The 20,930-nt window shown below is 41.5% G+C and overlaps 1 protein-coding gene across 27 annotated transcripts in view; it reads left to right on the plus strand.

The window, feature by feature from the left end:
• LOC139543177 (calpastatin-like) overlaps positions 1-20,930 on the plus strand; it is a 73,644-nt gene that overhangs the window by 23,930 nt on the left and 28,784 nt on the right. For 16 of the 27 annotated variants that reach the window (XM_071349441.1, XM_071349463.1, XM_071349466.1 and 13 more), the window contains one exon: positions 10,058-10,153. The exons of 6 other annotated variants lie outside the window; for them this stretch is intronic. In XM_071349441.1, the coding sequence (XP_071205542.1) occupies positions 10,058-10,153 (96 nt within the window). Of the gene's footprint in view, positions 1-10,057; positions 10,154-14,792; positions 14,953-18,967; positions 19,116-20,930 lie in introns of those variants that run through there. 5 more of the 27 variants (XM_071349503.1, XM_071349517.1, XM_071349522.1 and 2 more) reach the window with 3 other exon arrangements.

Genomic DNA, 20,930 nt, shown 5'->3' on the forward strand with positions numbered 1-20,930 from the left:
GTCTGCTGCTACTTTTTTTCCATGTGTCCAGAGTAGACACCTTGGCCCTATAGATCCTGGCCGTGGAGACCTCCATAGACTGGTTGGCAAGACCTGTATAATGTTGAACCAAGACCTGTATAATGTTGAACCAATATCTGTATTATATTGAACCAAGACCTGTATTATATTGAACCAAGACCTGTATTATATTGAACCAAGACCTGTATAATATTGAACCAAGACAAAGATGAAAGCTGTGTGTTGCCTCCAGGTGTGTGAGAGTGTCTGTGTCTCAAGCATTGAAAGTCATGGTAGTCTGTCCACATCTGGGAACAGAAGTACAGTCCAGTCTGTACTGTAATAATAGAGAGGATATTAAACCAAGGCAAAGAGAAGGGCTGTGCTCTTCACATGGCCCAGCAAAGTGTGTTGCTTCCAGTTGTGTCAGTGTGTCTGTAGTTTATTCATTTGCATGGTGTTTGTGTGTGTGTGTGTGTGTTGGTTAGTTAGAGTATTATACAATAAACCAATCAAATATATGTATCAAACTCTTTATATCAGCAGTAATCACAAGGTGAGACTGGCCAACCAAGACAAACTTCCAAAATAACTAATTCAAGGTAAAAGGAATTGGTGCACTCAACAAAAAAAGGCAGAGATGAATTTCTTATTGCTCACTTTAATCCATTGTACAGGATGCGAACAGGTGACTGGCGTTCAACGTCTTCCTCAGAGTGACGTCAGCTTGATGTCAAAACGCCAGTCACCTGTTCTTGGTAAGCCTTTCTCTAGATTTTTGTTATTGTTGTTGAGCCCCCTTTCTTTCCTTTGTCTGCTGAACCAGTATTCACAAGTTATTTGACGGTCATTCAGCCTAGACCCCAAAGACCCCCAAAAATGTTGAGGTCTCAGGTCGTTATTGTAAAAGAGAATGTTTTCTCAATGACTTACTGGTTAAATGAAGGCACGATCAATAAATAAGAGGCACTGTGACCAAAAGGCCTTGATGAGCTGATCATGTTAAAAAAAAGGTAATAATAAAAAAAAAAAAGATCTGTTCCTCAATATTTGTTTATGTCTCATGGTGCAACATAGAATGGGCGTGTATGTAATTCTGGTGGTGAATTGAGTCCAGGCATATTTTGGATAATACTTTACACATGCTTATTTTGATGAGTTACAGTTGTGTTGCTCAGTTAGGAGTTGTGTGTGCATATAGTATGTTTGTCCATGTGTTCTAGTAGTATTTGTATGACATGAGTATCAGTTTTGCGCTTGTGACTGAGTGGGCTGCAGTCTAATATCCCTCTGTCTCTGTTGTGTTTTGAGGTGATTTTTGGCTCTGCTTTGGGCTAGTTGGGCTACTTTCCCAGATCTGCGTTGTCAACATACTGACTGTGCACTCTGCCATTTCGGCTCAGCATCATCTGCTGCTTTCATCAGACACACAGGAAACAGCCAAAGGGGAAATGTATCTGTGCTACACATTCCAACAATGGTGGGTGTCACGTTAATCTGCTTCCCCAGATCACTTCCTGCTGAGATGCGACAGGTAGCCTAGCCTAGTGGTTAGGGCGTTGGACTAATACCCAAAAGGTTGCAAGATCGAATCCCCGGGCTGACGAGTTAAAAATCTGTTGTTCTGCCCCTGAACAAGGCAGTTAACCCACTGTTCCTAAGCCGTCATAGAAAATAAGAATTTGTTCTTAACTGACTTGCCTAGTTAAATAAAGGTAAAAAAATATATAAAAGATACAATTTTTACACTACCGTTCAAAAGTTTGGGGTCACTTAGAAATGACAATGTTTTTGAAAGAAAAGCAATTTTTTTTGTTCATTAAAATAACGTCAAATTGATCAGAAATACAGTGTAGACATTGTTAATGTTGTAAATGACTATTGTAGCTGGAAACGGCAGATTTAAAAAAAGAAATGGAATATCTACGTATGCGTACAGAGGCCCATTATCAGCAACCATCACATTCCAATGGCACGTTGTGTTAGCTAATCCAAGTTTACCATTTTAAAAGGCTAATTAATCATTAGAAAATCTTTTTACAATTATGTGAGCACAGCGGAAAACTGTTGTTCTGATTTAAAGAAGCAATAAAACTGGCCTTCTTTAGGCTAGTTGAGTATCTGGAGCATCAGCATTTGTGGGTTCGATTACAGGATCAAATTAGCCAGAAACAAATAACTTTCTTCTGAAACTCGCCAGTCTATTCTTGTTCTGAGAAATTAAGGCTATTCCATGCGAGAAATTGGCAAGAAACTGAAGATCTCGTACAACGCTGTGTACTACTCCCTTCACAGGACAGCGCAAACTGGCTCTAACCAGAATAGAACAAGGAGTGGGAGGCCACGATGCACAACTGAGCAAGAGGACAAGTACATTAGAGTGTCTAGTTTGAGAAACAGACGCCTCAGAAGTCCTCAACTGGCAGCTTCATTAAATAGCAAACACCAGTCTCAACGTCAACAGTGAAGAGGCGACTCTGGGATGCTGGCCTTCTAGGCAGAGTTGCAAAGAAAAAGCCATATCTCAGACTGGCCAATAAAAAGAAGAGATTACGATGGGCAAAAGAACACAGACACTGGACAGAGGAAGATTGGAAAAAAAGTGTTATGGACAGACAAATCTAAGTTTGAGGTGTTTGGATCACAAAGAAGAACATTCGTGAGATGCAGAAAAAATGAAAAGATGCTGGAGGAGTGCTTGACACCATCTGTCAAGCATAGTGGAGGCAATGTGATGGTCTGGGGGTGCTTTGGTGGTGGTAAAGTGGGAGATTTGTACAGTGTAAAAGGGATCTTGAAGAAGGAAGGCTATCACTCCATTTTGCAACGCCATGCCATACCCTGTGGACGGAGCTTAATTGGAGCCAATTTCCTCCTACAACAGGACAATGACCAAAAGCACAGCTCCAAACTATGCAAGAACTATTTAGGGAAGAATCAGTCAGCTGGTATTCTGTCTATAATGGAGTGGCCAGGACAGTCACCGGATCACAACCCTATTAAGCTGTTGTGGGAGCAGCTTGAACGTATGGTACGTAAGAAGTGCCAATCCAACTTGTGGGAGGTGCTTCAGGAAGCATGGGGTGAAATCCCTTCAAATTACCTAAAAAAATTGACAACTAGAATGCCAAAGGTCTGCAAGGCTGTAATTGCTGCAAATGGAGGATTCTTTGACGAAAGCAAAGTTTGAAGGACACAACACTTATTTCAATTAAAAATCATTATTTATAACCTTGTCAACGTCTTGACTATATTTCCTATTCATTTTGCAACCAATTTCATGTATGTTTTCATGGAAAACAAGGACATTTCTAAGGGACCCCAAACTTTTGAACGGTAGTGTTTCTGTCAAACACAAGTGTCAGTAAATGGTTAAGTGGGATGTAGTAAGGACTAGTGAGTATCAAGGTGTGACATTTGACACTTGTTTTTGCACACTTATGCAATTAGCAGAGCACCGTGTGCTGAAATATAAACTGCTGTCATATATTTTATATTTCCCAATACATTTCCTAATCACACATTCAGTATTGCCACGTACATGCAACTCTATATATAGTAACTCTAAGCTGTACAGAGCATGCAATGTGTAGGGATGACCAAAATATATTTCACAGTATATGCCGCCAATAAATGTATTTATATTTTTTGTAATATATTGACACATATGCCTTGTTTACATGGCTTTTACATTGTACACAATGAAAATAAGAACATGTTCATACAAAATGAATAGGCCTATTATAGATCCAGGTAAGTGAAGGCCCATAGTGTGGTCATGTGTGGAAATGTCTGTTGTATTGACCAGAGCTGTAAAGAGGGGAGGGACCTATATTCTAGCACGTGGAAATGTCTTGTTATACCCTAAAGCGTGGGTGTCTGTGTCTGCCTTCCTGCACATTTACACAGAAGTGTGTGTTTGTTTTTGTAGTATTTGGTCATTTCCTTGTAAAAGGACCTATGAGCACCAACATGTGAAGTTCATTGGAACATGTCAAATTGGGTGTCTCTTTCTTAGAGTGTATATATTTATTTTTGATTTGATTTATTAAGGCATATATATGTTTTTCAACCATTTTCCATCCTTACACTGCTACTGTCCTCCTCCTACTGGCATACTGTTATGTTCAGCTCATAACTGTTTGCTTTCTCTTTCTGTCGTCTGGTGGTCAAAGCAAGAGTGTGGAAAAGTCTGGACAACTCCTCTCTCTCTCCCTCTCTCTCTTCTCACTCTCCCCAATTAATGTCACCTCTCCTGGGCTCTTACCGACACCTACCCATGAGTCCCCTCTCTTTCCATGTACTGTAACTAGCCCCATCACGACTAAGCACTGACCGACACCGGACGGTCATGGGCATTCAAAAGTGGTTGAAGTCCTTCTTGGCCTTGATTTCGAACATCCACAGATGTTTTGGTCCGGTCCAAACGAGCCTTCATTTGGCCCAAACATAGACGTCCATGGTTGGTTCCCGAACCAAATCGTAACCAATCATATACATCTATGTTTCACGAGCAAAGTACAGTACGGTAAAGAAAGTTATAGTTCAGGACAGTTCTGTACTGCATTGTAGAGTAGAATAGAGTGGAGTAGAGTTATGTACAGTACACAGTAGAGCACACAAGAGTTGTGTACACTATAAAGTACTGTACTGAGCTATACTCTACTTTACTGTACTACTGTACTGAATAGGGATCTGACAAATGGAAAAATGTTAACTTTTAAACATAATTTGTTTTGTATCGGTTTTCCGTTAAAACGATAAGAAAAATAAATACAATTACAAGTGAATTCACAATGCAGATGCGCTGCTACCAGCAACGGTTCGGGTCTCACGGTGCCTCTCTCTACCGTTACTGTGCATCAATTCCACCTTGCAAAGCTTGCATTTCCGTCTCATTTAACTTCTCAAAGTATTGCCATACAGGACTTCGCTGCTCTCGCTTGCTTTTCTCTGCCATTTTGACGTAGTGGTGGAGAGTCGACTCCAAAATAATTGATTCGCCGACTCCTATTTCTGACTGTCAAGATTAGTTTCCTCTTGGAATTGACTCCTAAGATGCAGTATTCACTTCCATCTTTCATAGCAAGCTAGCGAGAAACCGAGAGAGAGGGGAGGAGCAGAGTATAGGCAGGTCGGCCACCGGGCAGACAGTCAGAACTGTGCACTAGGCCTATCTATCGGCAATCGGAAGCTATATCATGCAATGGAATGCTGTATCTCACAATTTCTTGGCTTATAATGTCTCGGGAAACTTCCGGAAAGCAGAGCCTTTCATCAATGAGTAGGTTAGGATATTGAGATGAGCGAGATGCAACACTTCACTCTCACACAGTAACACACATTATCTGTCCATGTGCACGGGTTCGCGTCACGCTGTTCCCAGCTTGGGTGCCAGGGCACCAAAACAGAGAAGTTGAGCCTTGCGCTTCAACGTTCTTACTTGTTGCTGAAATTGACCCACTATGCTGTTTTACTTTCTGCATCTACGTAAAAGAAAATATTGTTTCTCGGTTAGGGATTTTCTTAACGTTAAGGATCCCAATGTTCTGTGCTGTACTGTACTGATCTCTACTGTGCTGTACTTTGATGTCCAAACTTGTGAAACAGAGACATATGATTGGTTCAGATTTGGTTCGGACCAACCAAATTTGGTCTTGTTTGGTGGTGGAGCTCGTTAAAATAATAGCCAGTGTGTAGAATAATACCCAAATATGCAAAGGAGGATATTGCATATTTCTACAGTTGTGTACCTATTTAGGATACATCACCATGAAGAGAATAACTTTCATATCCATAATTATGCATTTCTGTGTAGTACAGATTAGGGAACCATGATGTAATTCCATTACCGCAATTCTGTTACCGAGTGTAAATCCACCTCACTTACGATAGTTCAATAGCCAAAATATATTTGTTCAGGTAGCCTAGTGGGACCAGTAACCGAAAGGTTGCAAGATTGAATCCCGGAGCTGACAAGGTAGGTCTGCCCCTGAACAAGGCAGTTAACCCACTGTTCCTAGGCCGTCATTGAAAATAAGAATTTGTTTTTAACTGGCTTGCCTAGTTAAATAAAGATAATAAATAACCTCAAGGTGTCATGTCATAGCTGACATCCCATTCTTTCGGCAGTCATCTTTAAATCTTAATTCGGAGCAGATATTTATGGTCTGCTACCGTGGAATTGCCCATTTTCCTTTTGAATATGTACGGTACTGTGTGTCTGTGTGCATCAGAAAGATAGTCCAGCCGTCAGATTTCTCACTCCACTGTCAGTTTGTCTTGAGCCTGACTGCTGATCCAATTATGATACGCTCAGTCGCTCTCTCATGCTCTGGTTATATAAAAGCACATCTTGGAGAGTTTCCAGGCATTTGGGCTTACCTGAGAATGTTCTTTTTACCAGAGCGTTGAACAGCATGGCATTTGGCAATTCGTTTACTCGTTTGTTCTCCTGTCTATTTCCATCTATTATGGTTCAGGTAAACCCTGGCTCTGTCCCAATACTCTAAAATAAGTTAATTTCCTCGCTAACTTTTGCCTCCTTCACTTGTCTTCTTTCCCTCATTGCTACTGAGAGGTGAGAGAAAAATAACTGGATAATGGAGGAAAGGATGTGAGGAAAGGAAGTGAGTTAAGACTATTGAGACATAGCCCTATTTGCTGTTACCAAATATGTTTCTGTTTAACAGGAAGCAATGAGCAATGTCCTGAGCAATCACACACAGTGGTGAGGTGATATCATCCATTGAGCTGCTCTGTGTTGGTCCTCATGTCACTTGGACCGGCAGCGAGGGCAAACACTCCACCATAGAATGTACAGTGCTAAATATAGCAGTACGGTACAGAGACAAAAAGCAGTAGATGTGATCTGAGAGTGCACAGAACAGTCATTGGCACTCATGCAGCCATTCAGTCGGCTGTTATGTCAGTAAGTTCAACAGAAGGGGATGTTGAAGACAATTGTCTTTTGAGTATTCACCTGCATGACAATTACATGTCTGTGTCTTATCAGAGAGAAATTACTTGACATCTGTGGCAACTTCTGAACACTGACATGATGTGTGGACATGTGTGTGTGTGTACATATGTGTATTTGTCTATGTATGTGTGTCCAAAGTAAAGAATGTCCGATAATCGGTCTGTCAATAGTTTTGGCCTTTTCTAGTCTATCAGCTATCGGCCCTTGAGTATCGGTACAGACAAATTCCCCTTTATAGCGTGAACGCACTTGCCTCGTGTGAAACTTCTGCAAGCCGGTGCCACTTATTGCTAGTTAGCCTGTCTTCGAGGAACGTCTGTGCTGCTTGCTATAGCTACCCACTCATGCTGCACTTTTATAATGCCACACTGAATGTAGAAATGGAGAAAGTGGTAATTAATTTAATGTTAGGCAAAACAATGTCCATATAGGCTGCAGCACTTTACAATGTAACATACTGGTAGCTAGCTAGCTAGCTAGGTAAACAACAACATTCAGCATAGAGCTAACTTTGCTAGATATGAAGCTAACGTCAGTTCACTAATGTTATCCTAGAACCTAACATACTCAACTGCCAGACGGTGAAGCGGGATTCATCACTCCAGAGAAAACGTTTCTACTGCTCCAGTGGCGGCGAGCTTTACACCACTCCAGCGGAAGCTTGGTATTGCGCATGGTGATCTTAGGTTTGTGTGTGGCTGCTTGGCCACGAACAGTTCTTGTGTCGACGTTGCTTCCAGAGGCAGTTTGGAACTCGATAATGAGTGTTACAACCGAGGACAGACGATTTTTACGCACTACGTGCATCAGCACTCTGCGGTCCCATTCGGTGAGCTTGTGTGGCCTACCACTTTGAGGCTGGGCTGTTGTTGCTCCTACACATTTCCACTTCACAATAACAGCACTTACAGTTGACCGGGACAGCCCTAGAAGGGCAGAAATTTGACGAACTGACTTGTTGGAAAGGTGGCATCCTATGACGGTTGAGCTCTTCATTAAGGCCATTCTACTGCCAATGTTTGTCTTTGGAGATTGCATGGCTACGTGTTCAGTTTTATACACCTGTCGGCAACAGTTGTGGCTGAAATAGCCAAATCCAGCAATTTGAAGGGATGTCCACATACAATATATATACAAAAGTATGTTGTTTTTACCCTCATTGACTGTGCTTTGTACCGACCCATGTAGTGCAATTGCAGTAAGCTATTGTTACACTACAGTTGTAGTATGAGTTCACACCCATTTTAGCATGCAGCCCATTTTAGCATGCAGCCCCATTGAGGACTTTCACTATTTTGAAGTAGTCAACTGGGTGAGACTTCCTATGGGTTACATAAGGATCACATAATTCCATCCAGGTGGCAGTAAATCACCAACCTTGGCTTTATACCTGTTCAAACAACAAACTCCAGGTGGCAGTATGCACCCTTTAGTTTGTTTACCAACTTATAGATGTAGTAGAAGAAGATGGCCTCGCTGGTGCTGCCCATGCTCTTACAGACGCTATAATTGGACCAATACAATGTTGCCTCCTCTAACTATCTCTATGGTTCACACTCAGTTTGACTAGTATCTCCCTAGGAACAAAACCTCTAGACTGAACCCTCCCACCTGCACTGATTTGTTCCTGACGCAGGCCAAGTTATCTGATTGGTCTAGTTCCCTGAGATGGGTGGGTACTTGCTTTGGCTAAGCATTCAGTTGTCTACAGATATGAGGGATGTGTTGGAGAGCATACATTTTGTGCAGTTGCTGATCAGCAATGTTAATGTGTGTTGCATATTGGGATGAAAGTTATCTGACTTGCGCCTACATGTTGACTGCATGAACTTTACAATAACCACAAAATCGAGGGTCATGCAGTATAAAATAATAATAATAGTAATATATATATATATATATTGAATATTAAAATGTACAATCTACTTGCAGTGAAAGCTGCTAAACATTTACATTACATTCAGTCATCTAACAGACTCCCATCCAGAGCGACCCACAGAAGCAACCAGGGTCAACGCCCTGCTCAAGGGCACGTCGACAGATCTCCCACAAGGCCAAAAATGGGGGCCCGAACCAGCGACCTATCAGCCACCGGCCCAAGCTCCCAACCACCAGGCCACCAGACCTTCAAGATCCCCCCCCCCAAAGGTTCCCCCTCAACCATCCGAGACCCCCCCCCCCCCCCCCCCACAAAAATAATAATAATGATCAAATAAAATAAAATAATTCCATTCACCACCCCCATGCCCTCGTCCCCCCATCCCCCCAATGTACCGACAACCAACAAAATAAACAAAAGAGAAAAAAGACAAAGACCAATGAAAACAGAAAACAGCAATGCAAAAATCAAAAGACATCAAGGAAAACAAAAATCATAACAGCAAGGCCAACTGAATACATTTGAGTGCATGTATGGCGCTATATACATATGTGTATATGTGTGTGTCCATGTATGTGCGTTTTGAATGAGAGTGTGTGTATATGCATGTGTACACGCGTACAACCGTCTCACGCAGCTTTTGATTATTGCTGTCTCTGCGGTTCTTTCCCATCAACCGCACCCTGCAGCCATCACCTACATAATGTCCGTGTTTAAGGTCAACTGCATTGCAGTCGGCAACTGCAGACTGACTGATCTACAAATCAACTTGCATCCTAAACAACTAATCATTATTGTTCGTATATCAGTCAGTCTGTCACCGTTTACGTACAATGCATCACATCATGTTATGCTCGCGAACGCAGTCAATGAGAGGCACAATTGTCCACCAATCATTAGGGAGTTTTTCTCAACCCATGTGCATGTGACTGAAACGGAGAAAATGTTCTGCCGCCATTTTACAAGCTACTTAAATGAACGGGAAATTTAAGAAACCTTTCTCGCCAACTAGTGTGATATTTCGTTTGCGAGTGTGTTTTTATAATGATATGGGGGTTAGAGAATAACTTATTTTGACATTCTAACAAAAAACTCATCTAAACAATGGAAGCATATTTAACACTGCCATGTTATGAGACCTTGCTGTTAGACAACCACTAACAGCAACTTTCTGTTTCTCCCCACGACTGCAACAGCCTGATTATGACTGCTGTCAATGCTTTAAGAACGCACCCAAAGGTTACCAAGAGTTACCGAGTGAGTCGGTCCCACCCGAGTTGTTCCACCCCAGTGTAAGCATGTCGCGCCCACACACACGCATGCATGCGCACACACACACACACACACACACTAGTGGGGAGGACTTGATTTAGTCAGTAGGGAAGATAAAGATAAAGACAATTGAATAATTGAATGCCAAGAGGAGAAAAGAATGCCAGGAGGAGTGATTACGTAACAAGCAGAGAGGTCAGTGGTTTGTTTGGTTTTCCTTTTTAGGACATTTTTTGACAGACCCAATCTGGTTGGAGGAGTGCAGACATCTGTGAAACACTTAATTCCATGTCGTGCACCATTTGATGCCCAGCCCGTATACATCGTGTATAGACACGATATCAAGTATGTGCGCACAAAACACAAAACAAACATGTTACATTAAACAAATTAATAATAAACATTTACATGCATAATTATCAATCATAACAAAGTCTAGTTTTCAACTTTTTACACTACACAAACAATACACTTCTCCACAACACTGCATGGATATATCAATATTACGTGACATTATTACATGAAACAACTAAAACGTTCCCTAGTCTGTAGTTGCGACATCTTAAAACCTCCCAGGGCAACATGACCACCCAAGACAAGTTATGCCTAATCTGTCCCATTCTATATGTCCCTTTCTATCTTCCATGTGTCGTTGTCAACAAAAGTTGACTGAGGACATTCCATGTATTGTACTGTAGATTTGATCGTTGTCAGTTAAACAAACTGTCACACAGAACACATTGATTCTTTACAGATACAAAGTAACAAGTACATTGAATGGAAAGGAACATTGAAGCAGAGTCACACTACGATGGTACAGAGTTTGCGATTCCCCCTTATAATGAAATAGAATTTGTTCTCTTTCAAACGCTCACATCTGTAGTTTACAACAAGTGTCACACTGTCTCTGGACACTAGTGGGAGCCAGCCTGCTAGACAGGCCCTTCTCAGTTTACATAATGGTTCTGCATCTTAGAAGATAACTTCTAATATCTATTGAGTTTTGTGACATGGAAGTATTGAACCGTTGGTATATCAATTGAATCCAAGGTCATATGACATCGTAGTTTAAACACAAGCACGTAGCCATGTTTTTCCACAATCTTACATAAGGCTTGGCTAATGTCCCGTCGCAACATTTTCCTTTGTGTTTTCATAGTAGCTACAACAAGGTCTTTGAAGACTGTTTTGGGTAAGGCAAGAAGCACGTCCATGCTTGTGTTTGGGTCCACATATTTTTTTCCTCCATTATTATCTCTCATCTTCACTCCCGTCCTTGCTCTTTCCTCATCCTCCCTCTCTTTTCATTCTTAGCATATAATCATTGCTCGCTCTCTCCCCCTTCCCTTGCTCCTCTCTGTAAAAGGGTGCGGTTTGAGCTAGAGGCTCCATGTGACACTCTCCCTCTCTCTCTTGCTTTCACTCCCTCCCTTTTCCCTCATTCTCGTTCTTTATACCATTTGTCTGTCTTTATATACAGTTGACGTCAGAAGTTTACATACACCTTAGCCAAATACATTTAAACTCAGTTTTTCACAATTCCTGACATTTAATCCTAGTAAGAATTCCCTGTCTTAGGTCAGTTAGGATCACCACTTTATTTTAAGAATGTGAAATGTCAGAATAATAGTAGAGAGAATGATTTATTTCAGCTTTTATTTCTTTCATCACATTCCCAGTGGGTCAGACGTTTACATACACTCAATTAGTATTTGGTAGCATTGCCTTTAAATTGTTTAACTTGGGTCAAACGTTTTGGGTAGCCTTCCACATGCTTCCCACAATAAGTTGGGTGAATTTTGGCCCATTCCTCCTGACAGAGCTGGTGTAATTCAGTCAGGTTTGTAGGCCTCCTTGCTCGCACACGCTTTTTCAGTTCTGCACACACATTTTCTAGAGGATTGAGGTCAAGCTTTAACTTCCTGACTGATGTCTTGAGGTGTTGCTTCAATATATCCACATCATTTTCCTACCTCATGATGCCATCTATTTTGTGAAGTGCACCAGCCCCTCCTGCAGCAAAGCACCCCCAAAACATGATGCTGCCACCCCCATGCTTCACGGTTGGGATGGTATTCTTCGGCTTGCAAGCCTCCCCCTTTTCCCTCCAAACATAACGATGGTCATTATGGCCAAACAGTTATTTTTGTTTCATCAGACCAGAGAACATTTCTCCAAAAAGTACGATCTATGTCCCCATGTGCAGTTGCAAACCGTAGTCTGGCTTTTTTTAATGGCGGTTTTGGAGCAGTGGCTTCTTCCTTGCTGAGCGACCTTTCAGGTTATGTCGAAATAGGACTCGTTTTACTGTGGATATAGATACTTTTGTACCTGTTTCCTCCAGCACCTTCACAAGGTGGTTTGCTGTTGTTCTGGGATTGATTTGCACTTTTCGCACCAAAGTACGATCTCTAGAAGACAGAACGTGTCTCTTTCTGAGCGGTATGACGGCTGCATGGTCCCATGGTGTTTATACTTGCGTACTATTGTTTGTACAGATGAACGTGGTACCTTCAGGCGTTTGGAAATTGCTCCCAAGGATGAACCAGACTTGTGGAGGTCAACAATTCTTTTTCTGAGGTCTTGGCTGATTTCTTTAGATTTTCCCATGATGTCAAGCAAAGAGGCGCTGTTTTAAGGTAGGCCTTGAAATACATCCACAGGTACACCTCTAATTGACTCATTATGTCAGAAGCTTCTAAAGCCATGACATAATTTTCTGGAATTTTCCAAGCTGTTTAAAGGCACAGTCAACTTACACGGAACCCAAACCGGCTGCGAGCGTGCGCCATCGTGCGCTGTCGTGCATAAATGTATTTTGCCCCCCCACACCAAACGCGATCACGACACGCAGGTTAAAATATCAAAACAAACTCTGAACCAATGACATTAATTTGGGGACAGGTCGAAAAGCATTAAACATGTATGGCAATTTAGCTAGTTAGCTTGCACTTGCTAGCTAACGTTAATTTGTCCTATTTAGCTAGCTTGCTGTTGCTAGATAATTTGTCCTGGGATATAAACATTGAGTTGTTATTTTACCTGAAATGCACAAGGACCTCTACTCCGACAATTAATCCACACATAAAACGGCCAACCGAATCGTTTCTAGTCATCTCTCCTCCTTCCAGGCTTTTTCATCGTTTAACTTATATGGTGATGCATCTAAACTTTCATAGTATTACCATGACGACCGGCAAAACAGTTCCTCTTTCAATCACCCACGTGGGTATAACCAATGAGGAGGTAGCACGTGGGTACCTGCTTCTATAAACCAATGAGGAGATGGGAGAGGCAGGATTTGCTGCACGATCTGCGTCAGAAATAGGAATGAGTTCTATTTTAGCCCTTGGCGTCGCAGATGCTCGTTGGCGCAATAATTGAATAACATGGATTTCTAAATTTATTTTGCGACGCACGCGACGTGTCTGGTCAGCATGTTAGTGTATGTAAACTTCTGACCCACTGGAATTGTGATACAGTAAATTATAAGTGAAATAATCTCTCTGTAAACAATTGATGGAAAAATGACTTGTGTCATGCACAAAGTAGATGTCCTAACCGACTTGCCAAAACTATAGTTTGTTAACAAGACATTTGTGGAGTGGTTGAAAAACAAGTTTTAATGACTCCAAGCTAAGTGTTTGTAAACTTCCGACTTCAACTGTACCTCTCTCTCTCCCTCTCTCTCTCTTTATGTTCTCTCCTCTCTCTCCCCCTCTCTCTCTCTCCTCCCCCCCACCCTCTTTCTCTGCCTCTCTGTTTTTGAGGGGCTCTGCTGTTCAGATTCCTAAGCAGTGAGTGTATCAGACACACCCTACTGCTGCCAGACAGACAGTCCGTGCAGCAAAGCCACCTCTGCCCAGCCTGCTCCAGCTCCACCCATCTCTTTCACTATTAAATATATGCCGATGACCAGCACTTCACTATGCTTAGGACTTGGTCAGCTCACATTACAGCACATACAGTACATTCACTGCTTTGTAATCATTACTAATTTATACACGTAGGCTGTTGTATCTGTATTATACTACTGCCACATATGCACAAACACACACAGTCACAAGACCCAGCCCAAACTTTCCCTCACACATGTAGGGGATTTGATTATCTGGCCCGTGTTGCCCCGGTGGGAGGAATTTGCACCCCGCTCTGGCTGACGGCGAAGTCCGCTCAAAACAAAAGTGGCGTAGGTAAAGCACGTGGAGTAATGCGTAGGATTCTGTTTTCAAATTCAAAAGTGATTGCTTTTGATAAAAATACTTTATCTGCCTTCCCAATGAGAATGAGTTTGAAAATTCCAACATATATTTTATGGAAAAGTGATGTTGTATGTTTCTGAACGATGTACCTTGCTGTATTATTGACTACATGGCAGAGCGGCACAGATTACTGTTTGATTTTAGAAGGCCGCTCCTCCCTCACCGTTTTTTCCCGTGACGCCATGGGCCATAGACCGGTGAACCGAGGTTTATTTTAATCAAACTCCCTCAGTGGAACTGACTGGTCTTGTTTGTTTTTCCTGGCTAGTCTTGTGAAGGAGGCGGGCACCCCTTTCAACCAATCAGATCCAGGCTTCTCCGCTTCCTTTTTTGAAAAGGGGAGGAGCTTGAGCAGTACTGTCCTGTCAGGCTTGTCCCATTGGGAGGAGCAGATGTTTTTATCTCTAGTCTGTTTATGTGAGTGTGTGAAAGTGTATGCATGTGTGTTTTGTGGGACGTATATGCTTCATCCATAGGGAATATAAGGTAATTTAGCCTCAGGACAGAGTCGGGGACTATCCAGATAAATATAGGATACACTCACACTCAAATCTATGGTATGTATCTAAACAAGCTTTTCTATGTGTGTGTGATTTGTGGTTCCCTCTTTTGGTGCCAGCCCTATAGATTTAGTTTGATGGTTTTGTCATATCGCTGAGGTGCCAGTTGACAGACGCTGTTGTGGTGAGTGACGTCATGTTTTATCTGTTATGAGCAGACATATCCACCAAAGATGTTACTTAAGTCAGTCAGACGAAGCCATGGGGCTTCTGATGTTTACATGTCGTTTACATGTTCTTAATTAACTTGTTAACTAGGAAACTTGGCGAAGAGCTCAAAACTGCTGTATGTGACCGAGGGGGAAAATACAGATACTTATATGCATCGCTTGGAGGCAAATTGCTTCGTCATTCAGTTGAACTCAGGCAGACTTGTTCTGTACTGTAAGATGTTACTTGGCAAGGGTCTAGGAAGGGAACTCTGTGATGTCATCAGAGTGCTGCTGGCAGTGTAGATATAGTGATCTGTTGAGATTGTATTAGGTTCACAATGAGACAGACTCAAAACATCCCTAACCCCTATCCTGTACCTTAACCCAAAACCTAAACCTATCTCCTAACCCTGACCCTAAACCTAACCCTAACACTAATTCTAACCTTAATCCCCTAGAAATAGCATCTGACCCTGTGGGGACCAACAAAATGTCCCCAGTTGGTCAGATTTTTGTTTGTTTACTATTCTTGTGGGGACTTCTGATCCCCACAAGAATAGTTAAACATGTCGACGCACACACACACATACACACACACACACATTCTGACTCTTACTGTGAACTGTGAGTCAATTAACTTATTGCTGTTCAGATGTTTGACAGATGTGACAATCCGCTGTGAAAAAGCATATTAATTATGCTTATGACAACAGGAAGTATGTTTTTTTTTATAAGCATGGCCTTATTTCTATTACAGCATATTAGATGACGGTCATTCATATTTCATTCACCCAGCTCAGTAGGTGTAGGCTACTACACGATACTCACATGTTCCCTATACCCATCATGAGGTTTATACAACCTAGCCTATGAATGAAAGTTTACAATGTAGTTGCACAGGTCAAGAGAAATTTAAGCAATCAAGGTGACAAACGTTGACACATTCAATACTGCCTTGCACAATCTTGCCTGCATCTAGCTGATCTGGGGTGCAATCATTAGTCCAACAGGTGCAAATGAGAGATTCTATTGGACAAATTCAGGTATGTTTATCCCTGTTTCGTTCCATTTGCTTCCATTTAAGAAACATTTGTCAACATAATTGGTGGAATGAACAAACCCCTGATCACACGCAAATGCAGTTCACTTTCATAGCAGCTACATACAAACAGCGTTGATCGTTGGATAATTCCTTTTCGCATATGCGCTATCCTCCTCTCACCTTTTCCCTTCACTTGTGGACTTCAGTTTACAACACATCAGCTGTCTGTGACCAATCAGAAAAACCTTTCCAAGACAAATCTCATATCATAACTGCTAACCGCTACACACAGACTACATCGTTGTCACCAAATTAAGTAACATCAAGTCAACATCGCTGCTAGAACTAACATGTTAGTAAACCTGCTACAATCATGCAGTACAGTGTACAGTTAGCAAGCAGTTTAGCAGTTACACCGCCGGGCCCCGGTGGCAATACATTTATAAAACCGAAAGCTTACCTTGACTTGGAAGAGTTCCAGTGTCAGATAGCCATAGGAAGCTAGGTAACGTATCATCCCTCTCTGTTTGAGTAGGCTAAAATAGCTAGCTGCAATGGATAGTTAAGTAATTGAAAGTTAGAGAGGTAGCTATATATATCTATTTTTTTGTCTCTCTCTCTTGCTTCTCCTTCATTTTTTAAGAAATTAATTTGTTAACTATTCAATTATTGTCTTTCTATTTGAGTCAACTACTCACCACATTTTATGCACTGCAGTGCTAGCTAGCTGTAGCCCTTCAGTACGATTCATTCTCTGATCGTTTGATTCAGTGGACATCAGTTCATGCTGCAAGAGCTCTGATAGGTGGAGCATGACTTCCAGAAGTTGTCACAATTACTGTGTAAGTCTATGGAAGGGGGTGAGAACCATGAGCCTCCCAGGTTTTGTATTAAAGTCAATGTACCCAGAGGAGGATGGAAACTAGCTGTCCTCCGGCTACACCATAGTGCTACCCTACAGAGTGCTGTTGAGGCTACTGTATACCTTCATTGCAATTACTGTGTTTTAATCAATTATTTGGTGACATGTCAACATATTTAGTATAGTTGTACCTTTTTATGAAATTCACTGAGGAGGATGGTCCTCCCCTTAATCTTGCCAATGAAAAATCATTGAAGTAGTAGGCAATATCAGTGGGTTTTGTGATGAATGAGCCATCTGATTCAATGAATGAGGAGCAGAGTTTGCATTTTTTCCCAAAATTTCATTGAATGGGCTCCAAAGCTTTTTACTATCATTCTTTGTCATTTATCTTTGTTTCATAGTGTAGTTTCTTCTTCTTTTTATCCAGTCGGTTGTCCAGCCAGACCTATTTTCCATCTCTTTTGCCTCATCCATCTCAACCATACAAATGTTTAATTCCTCATCAATCCACAGGGATTTAACAGTTATACAGTCATTTTCTTAATGGGTGCATGCTTATTAGTAACTGGGATAAGCAATTTCAGAAATGTGTCAAGTACAGCATCTGGTTGCTTGTCATTACACACCACAAACCAACAAATATTCTTCACATCAACAACATAGGAATCACTACAAAACTTATTGTATGACCTCTTATACACAATATTAGGCTCAGCCTTTGGAACTTTGGTTTTCCTAGATATGGCTACTATATTGTGATCACTACATCCGATGGATTTGGATACTGCTTTCAAACAAATTGATGCAGCATTAGTAAAGATATGATTAATACATGTTGATTTCATTCCTGTACTGTTTGTAACTACCCTGGTAGGTCGATTGATAACCTGAACCAGGTTGCAGGCACTAGTTACAGTTTGAAGCTTTCACTTGAGTGGGCAGCCTGATGAAAGCAAGTCAATATTTAAATCCCCCAGAAAGTATACCTCTATTGATATCACATACATTATCAAGCATTTCACACGTTATCCAAATACTGACTGTTAGCACTTGGTGGTCTATAGCAGCTTCCCACCAGAATGGCCTTTAGGTGAGGCAGATGAACCTGTAGTATATTACTTCAACAGTATTTAACATGAGATCCTCTCTAAGGTTTACAGGAATGTGGTCCTTAATATAAACAGCCACACCTCCACCTTTTGGCATTTCTGTCTTTTCAGTAGATGTTATAACCCATCTATTGCTACCACTGTATCATGAAAGGTATTATCTAAGTGAGTTTCAGAGATTGTCAGATTATTAATGTCATCTGTTACTAGGAAATTATTGATTTCATGAACCTTGTTTCTTAAGCAACATATGTTAATGTGGACTATTTTAAATACTTTTGGGATGGTTGATTGTTTTTCTTGCTTTACTGGGAAGCTTAGCAGAGGTAGACATGCTCAGGTTATTTTTAATAGTGCAGGGTGAGCTGCACAAGGTTGACTTCCTACGGGGGCACACCACCTCAGTGCTAGCAGTATTACTCTGGTTCATAGGCATATGATTACTGCATACTAGGGATGCATACTAGGGATGCAACGGTACACAGTATGTTGTCGAACCGTTAGGTACGGTTCAATACACAGTCTGCCTGTCATTTTCCTATCATTTCCAAAAATTGCTTATTGCGCTGCAGACTATACTCACGTTGTACATTCAGATCCATAGAACCAGAAGCACAGTTTGTGAACAGGAAAGGCAGGCAACTGCTTGGGGCCCCAGGCCGTTAGGGGGCTCCTGAGGGCTGACAAACTTTACTCCATAGCAATGTCTCAAAATGTGTCAACCGCAGTGACTACAACCCCCTCCCCCTTAAACGACCAATGGACGATTTGCAATGACATCTCGGTAGGAAACCTCCCTAAAGGGGCCCCGTGTAGAGAGGGGAAACTAAAAACAAATATTCTCTCAGCTCCAACGTGACTATGACGAGCGCTAGCGATACAGAGAAGCACATTTAAAGAGGCACCGCCATCTTTCAAATCCGCTGTGTGGGAACGTTTTGGATTCAGCGTTCAATACGATGATGAGGGTAAGAAGACCGTAAACAAACAAAGTAAGTCTGCAAGCATTGCTTTTCCACTGTCGGCTACTCGAGTGGAAACACTTCTAACCATGTGTCATTTACGTCACCATCACAAAGCCGTATGTCTTGCAGGTGAAGCTGGAGCAAGAAGTCCACTCGTTAGCGAAAACACAGCAATCTCTCGCTGCTGCCTTCCAACAACAATTAGCAACACATTCAGAAAAACATAAAGAAATAACGAAAGCAGTGGGAGTATTCATAGCCAACGATTTGCAGCCCTATTCAGTGGTTACATTTAATATTGCCTTTACAAGTATGTAAGTTACCCTGTGTATTTAAAATAGAGCAGGCAAAGCACCTTACAGGTTGTCAAATCTAAGAAGCACTTTTTAATTGTAATGTTTTTCTCCCCTTGATTTCATACAGTAGAGACAGAAACCAGGCCTAGTCAGTCATGCTGTCATTTTTCTAAATAGAACATTTTATTTGTCTGTAGGCAAAATAAAGAGTTAATTATTTAAAGGGTGATGTGTTCATTTTTTCTTACAAAGACCGTACCGTTACCGAAGTTTACATGCACCTTAGCCAAATACATTTAAACTCCGTTTTTCACAATTCATGGCATTTAATCCTAGTAAAAATGCCCTGGTTTAGGTCAGTTAGGATCACCACATTATTTTAAGAATGTGAAATGTCAGAATAATAGTAGAGAATGATTTATTTCAGCTTTTATTTCTTTCATCACATTCCCAGTGGGTCAGAAGTTTACATACACTCAATTAGTATTTGGTAGCATTGCCTTTAAATTGTTTAACTTGGGTCAAACGTTTTGGGTAGCCTTCCACAAGTTCCCCACAATAAGTTGGGTGAATTATGGCCCATTCCTCCTGACAGAGCTGGTGTAATTCAGTCAGGTTTGTAGGCCTCCTTGCTCGCACATGCTTTTTCAGTTCTGCCCACAAATGTTCTATGGGATTGAGGTCAGGGCTTTGATGGCCACTCCGATACCTTGACTTTGTTGTCCTTAAGCCATTTTGCCACAACTTCGGAAGTATGCTTGTGGTCATTGTCCATTTGGAAGACCCAGCTTTAACTTCCTGACCGAAGTCTTAAGATGTTGCTTCAATATATCCACATAATGTTCCTTCCTCATGATGCCATCTATTTTGTGAAGTGCACCAGCCCCTCCTGCAGCAAAGCACCCCCGTGATGCTGCCACCCCCGTGCTTCACGTTTGGGATGGTGTTCTTCGGCTTGCAAGCCTCCCCCTTTTTCCTCCAAACATAACGATGGTCATTATGGCCAAACCGTTATTTTTGTTTCATCAGACCAGAGAACATTTCTCCAAAAAGTATGATCTTTGTCCCCATGTGCAGTTGCAAACTGTAGTCTGGCTTTTTTTATGGCAGTTTTGGAGCAGTGGCTTCTTCCTTGCTGAGCGGCCTTTCAGGTTATGTCGATATTGGACTTGTTTTACTGTGGATATAGATACTTTTGTACCTGTTTCCTCCAGCATCTTCACAAGGTTCTTTACTGTTGTTCTGGGATTGATTTGCTCTTTTCGCACCAAAGTATGTTCATCTCTAGGAGACAGAACGCTTTTTTAAGTTTTGGCTGATTTCTTTTGATTTTCCCATGATGTCAAGCAAAGAGGCACTGAGTTTGAAGGTAGGCCTTGAAATACATCCACAGGTACACCTCCAATTGACTCAGGCTAATTGACATCATTTTTCAGAAGCTTCTAAGCCATGACATAATTTTCTGGAATTTTCCAAGCTGTTTAAAGGCACAGTCAACTTAGTGTATGTAAACTTCAGACCCACTGGAATTGTGATACAGTGAAAT

The sequence above is a fragment of the Salvelinus alpinus genome, chromosome 2, assembly GCF_045679555.1.
Source record: "Salvelinus alpinus chromosome 2, SLU_Salpinus.1, whole genome shotgun sequence".
Taxonomy (NCBI): domain Eukaryota; kingdom Metazoa; phylum Chordata; class Actinopteri; order Salmoniformes; family Salmonidae; genus Salvelinus; species Salvelinus alpinus.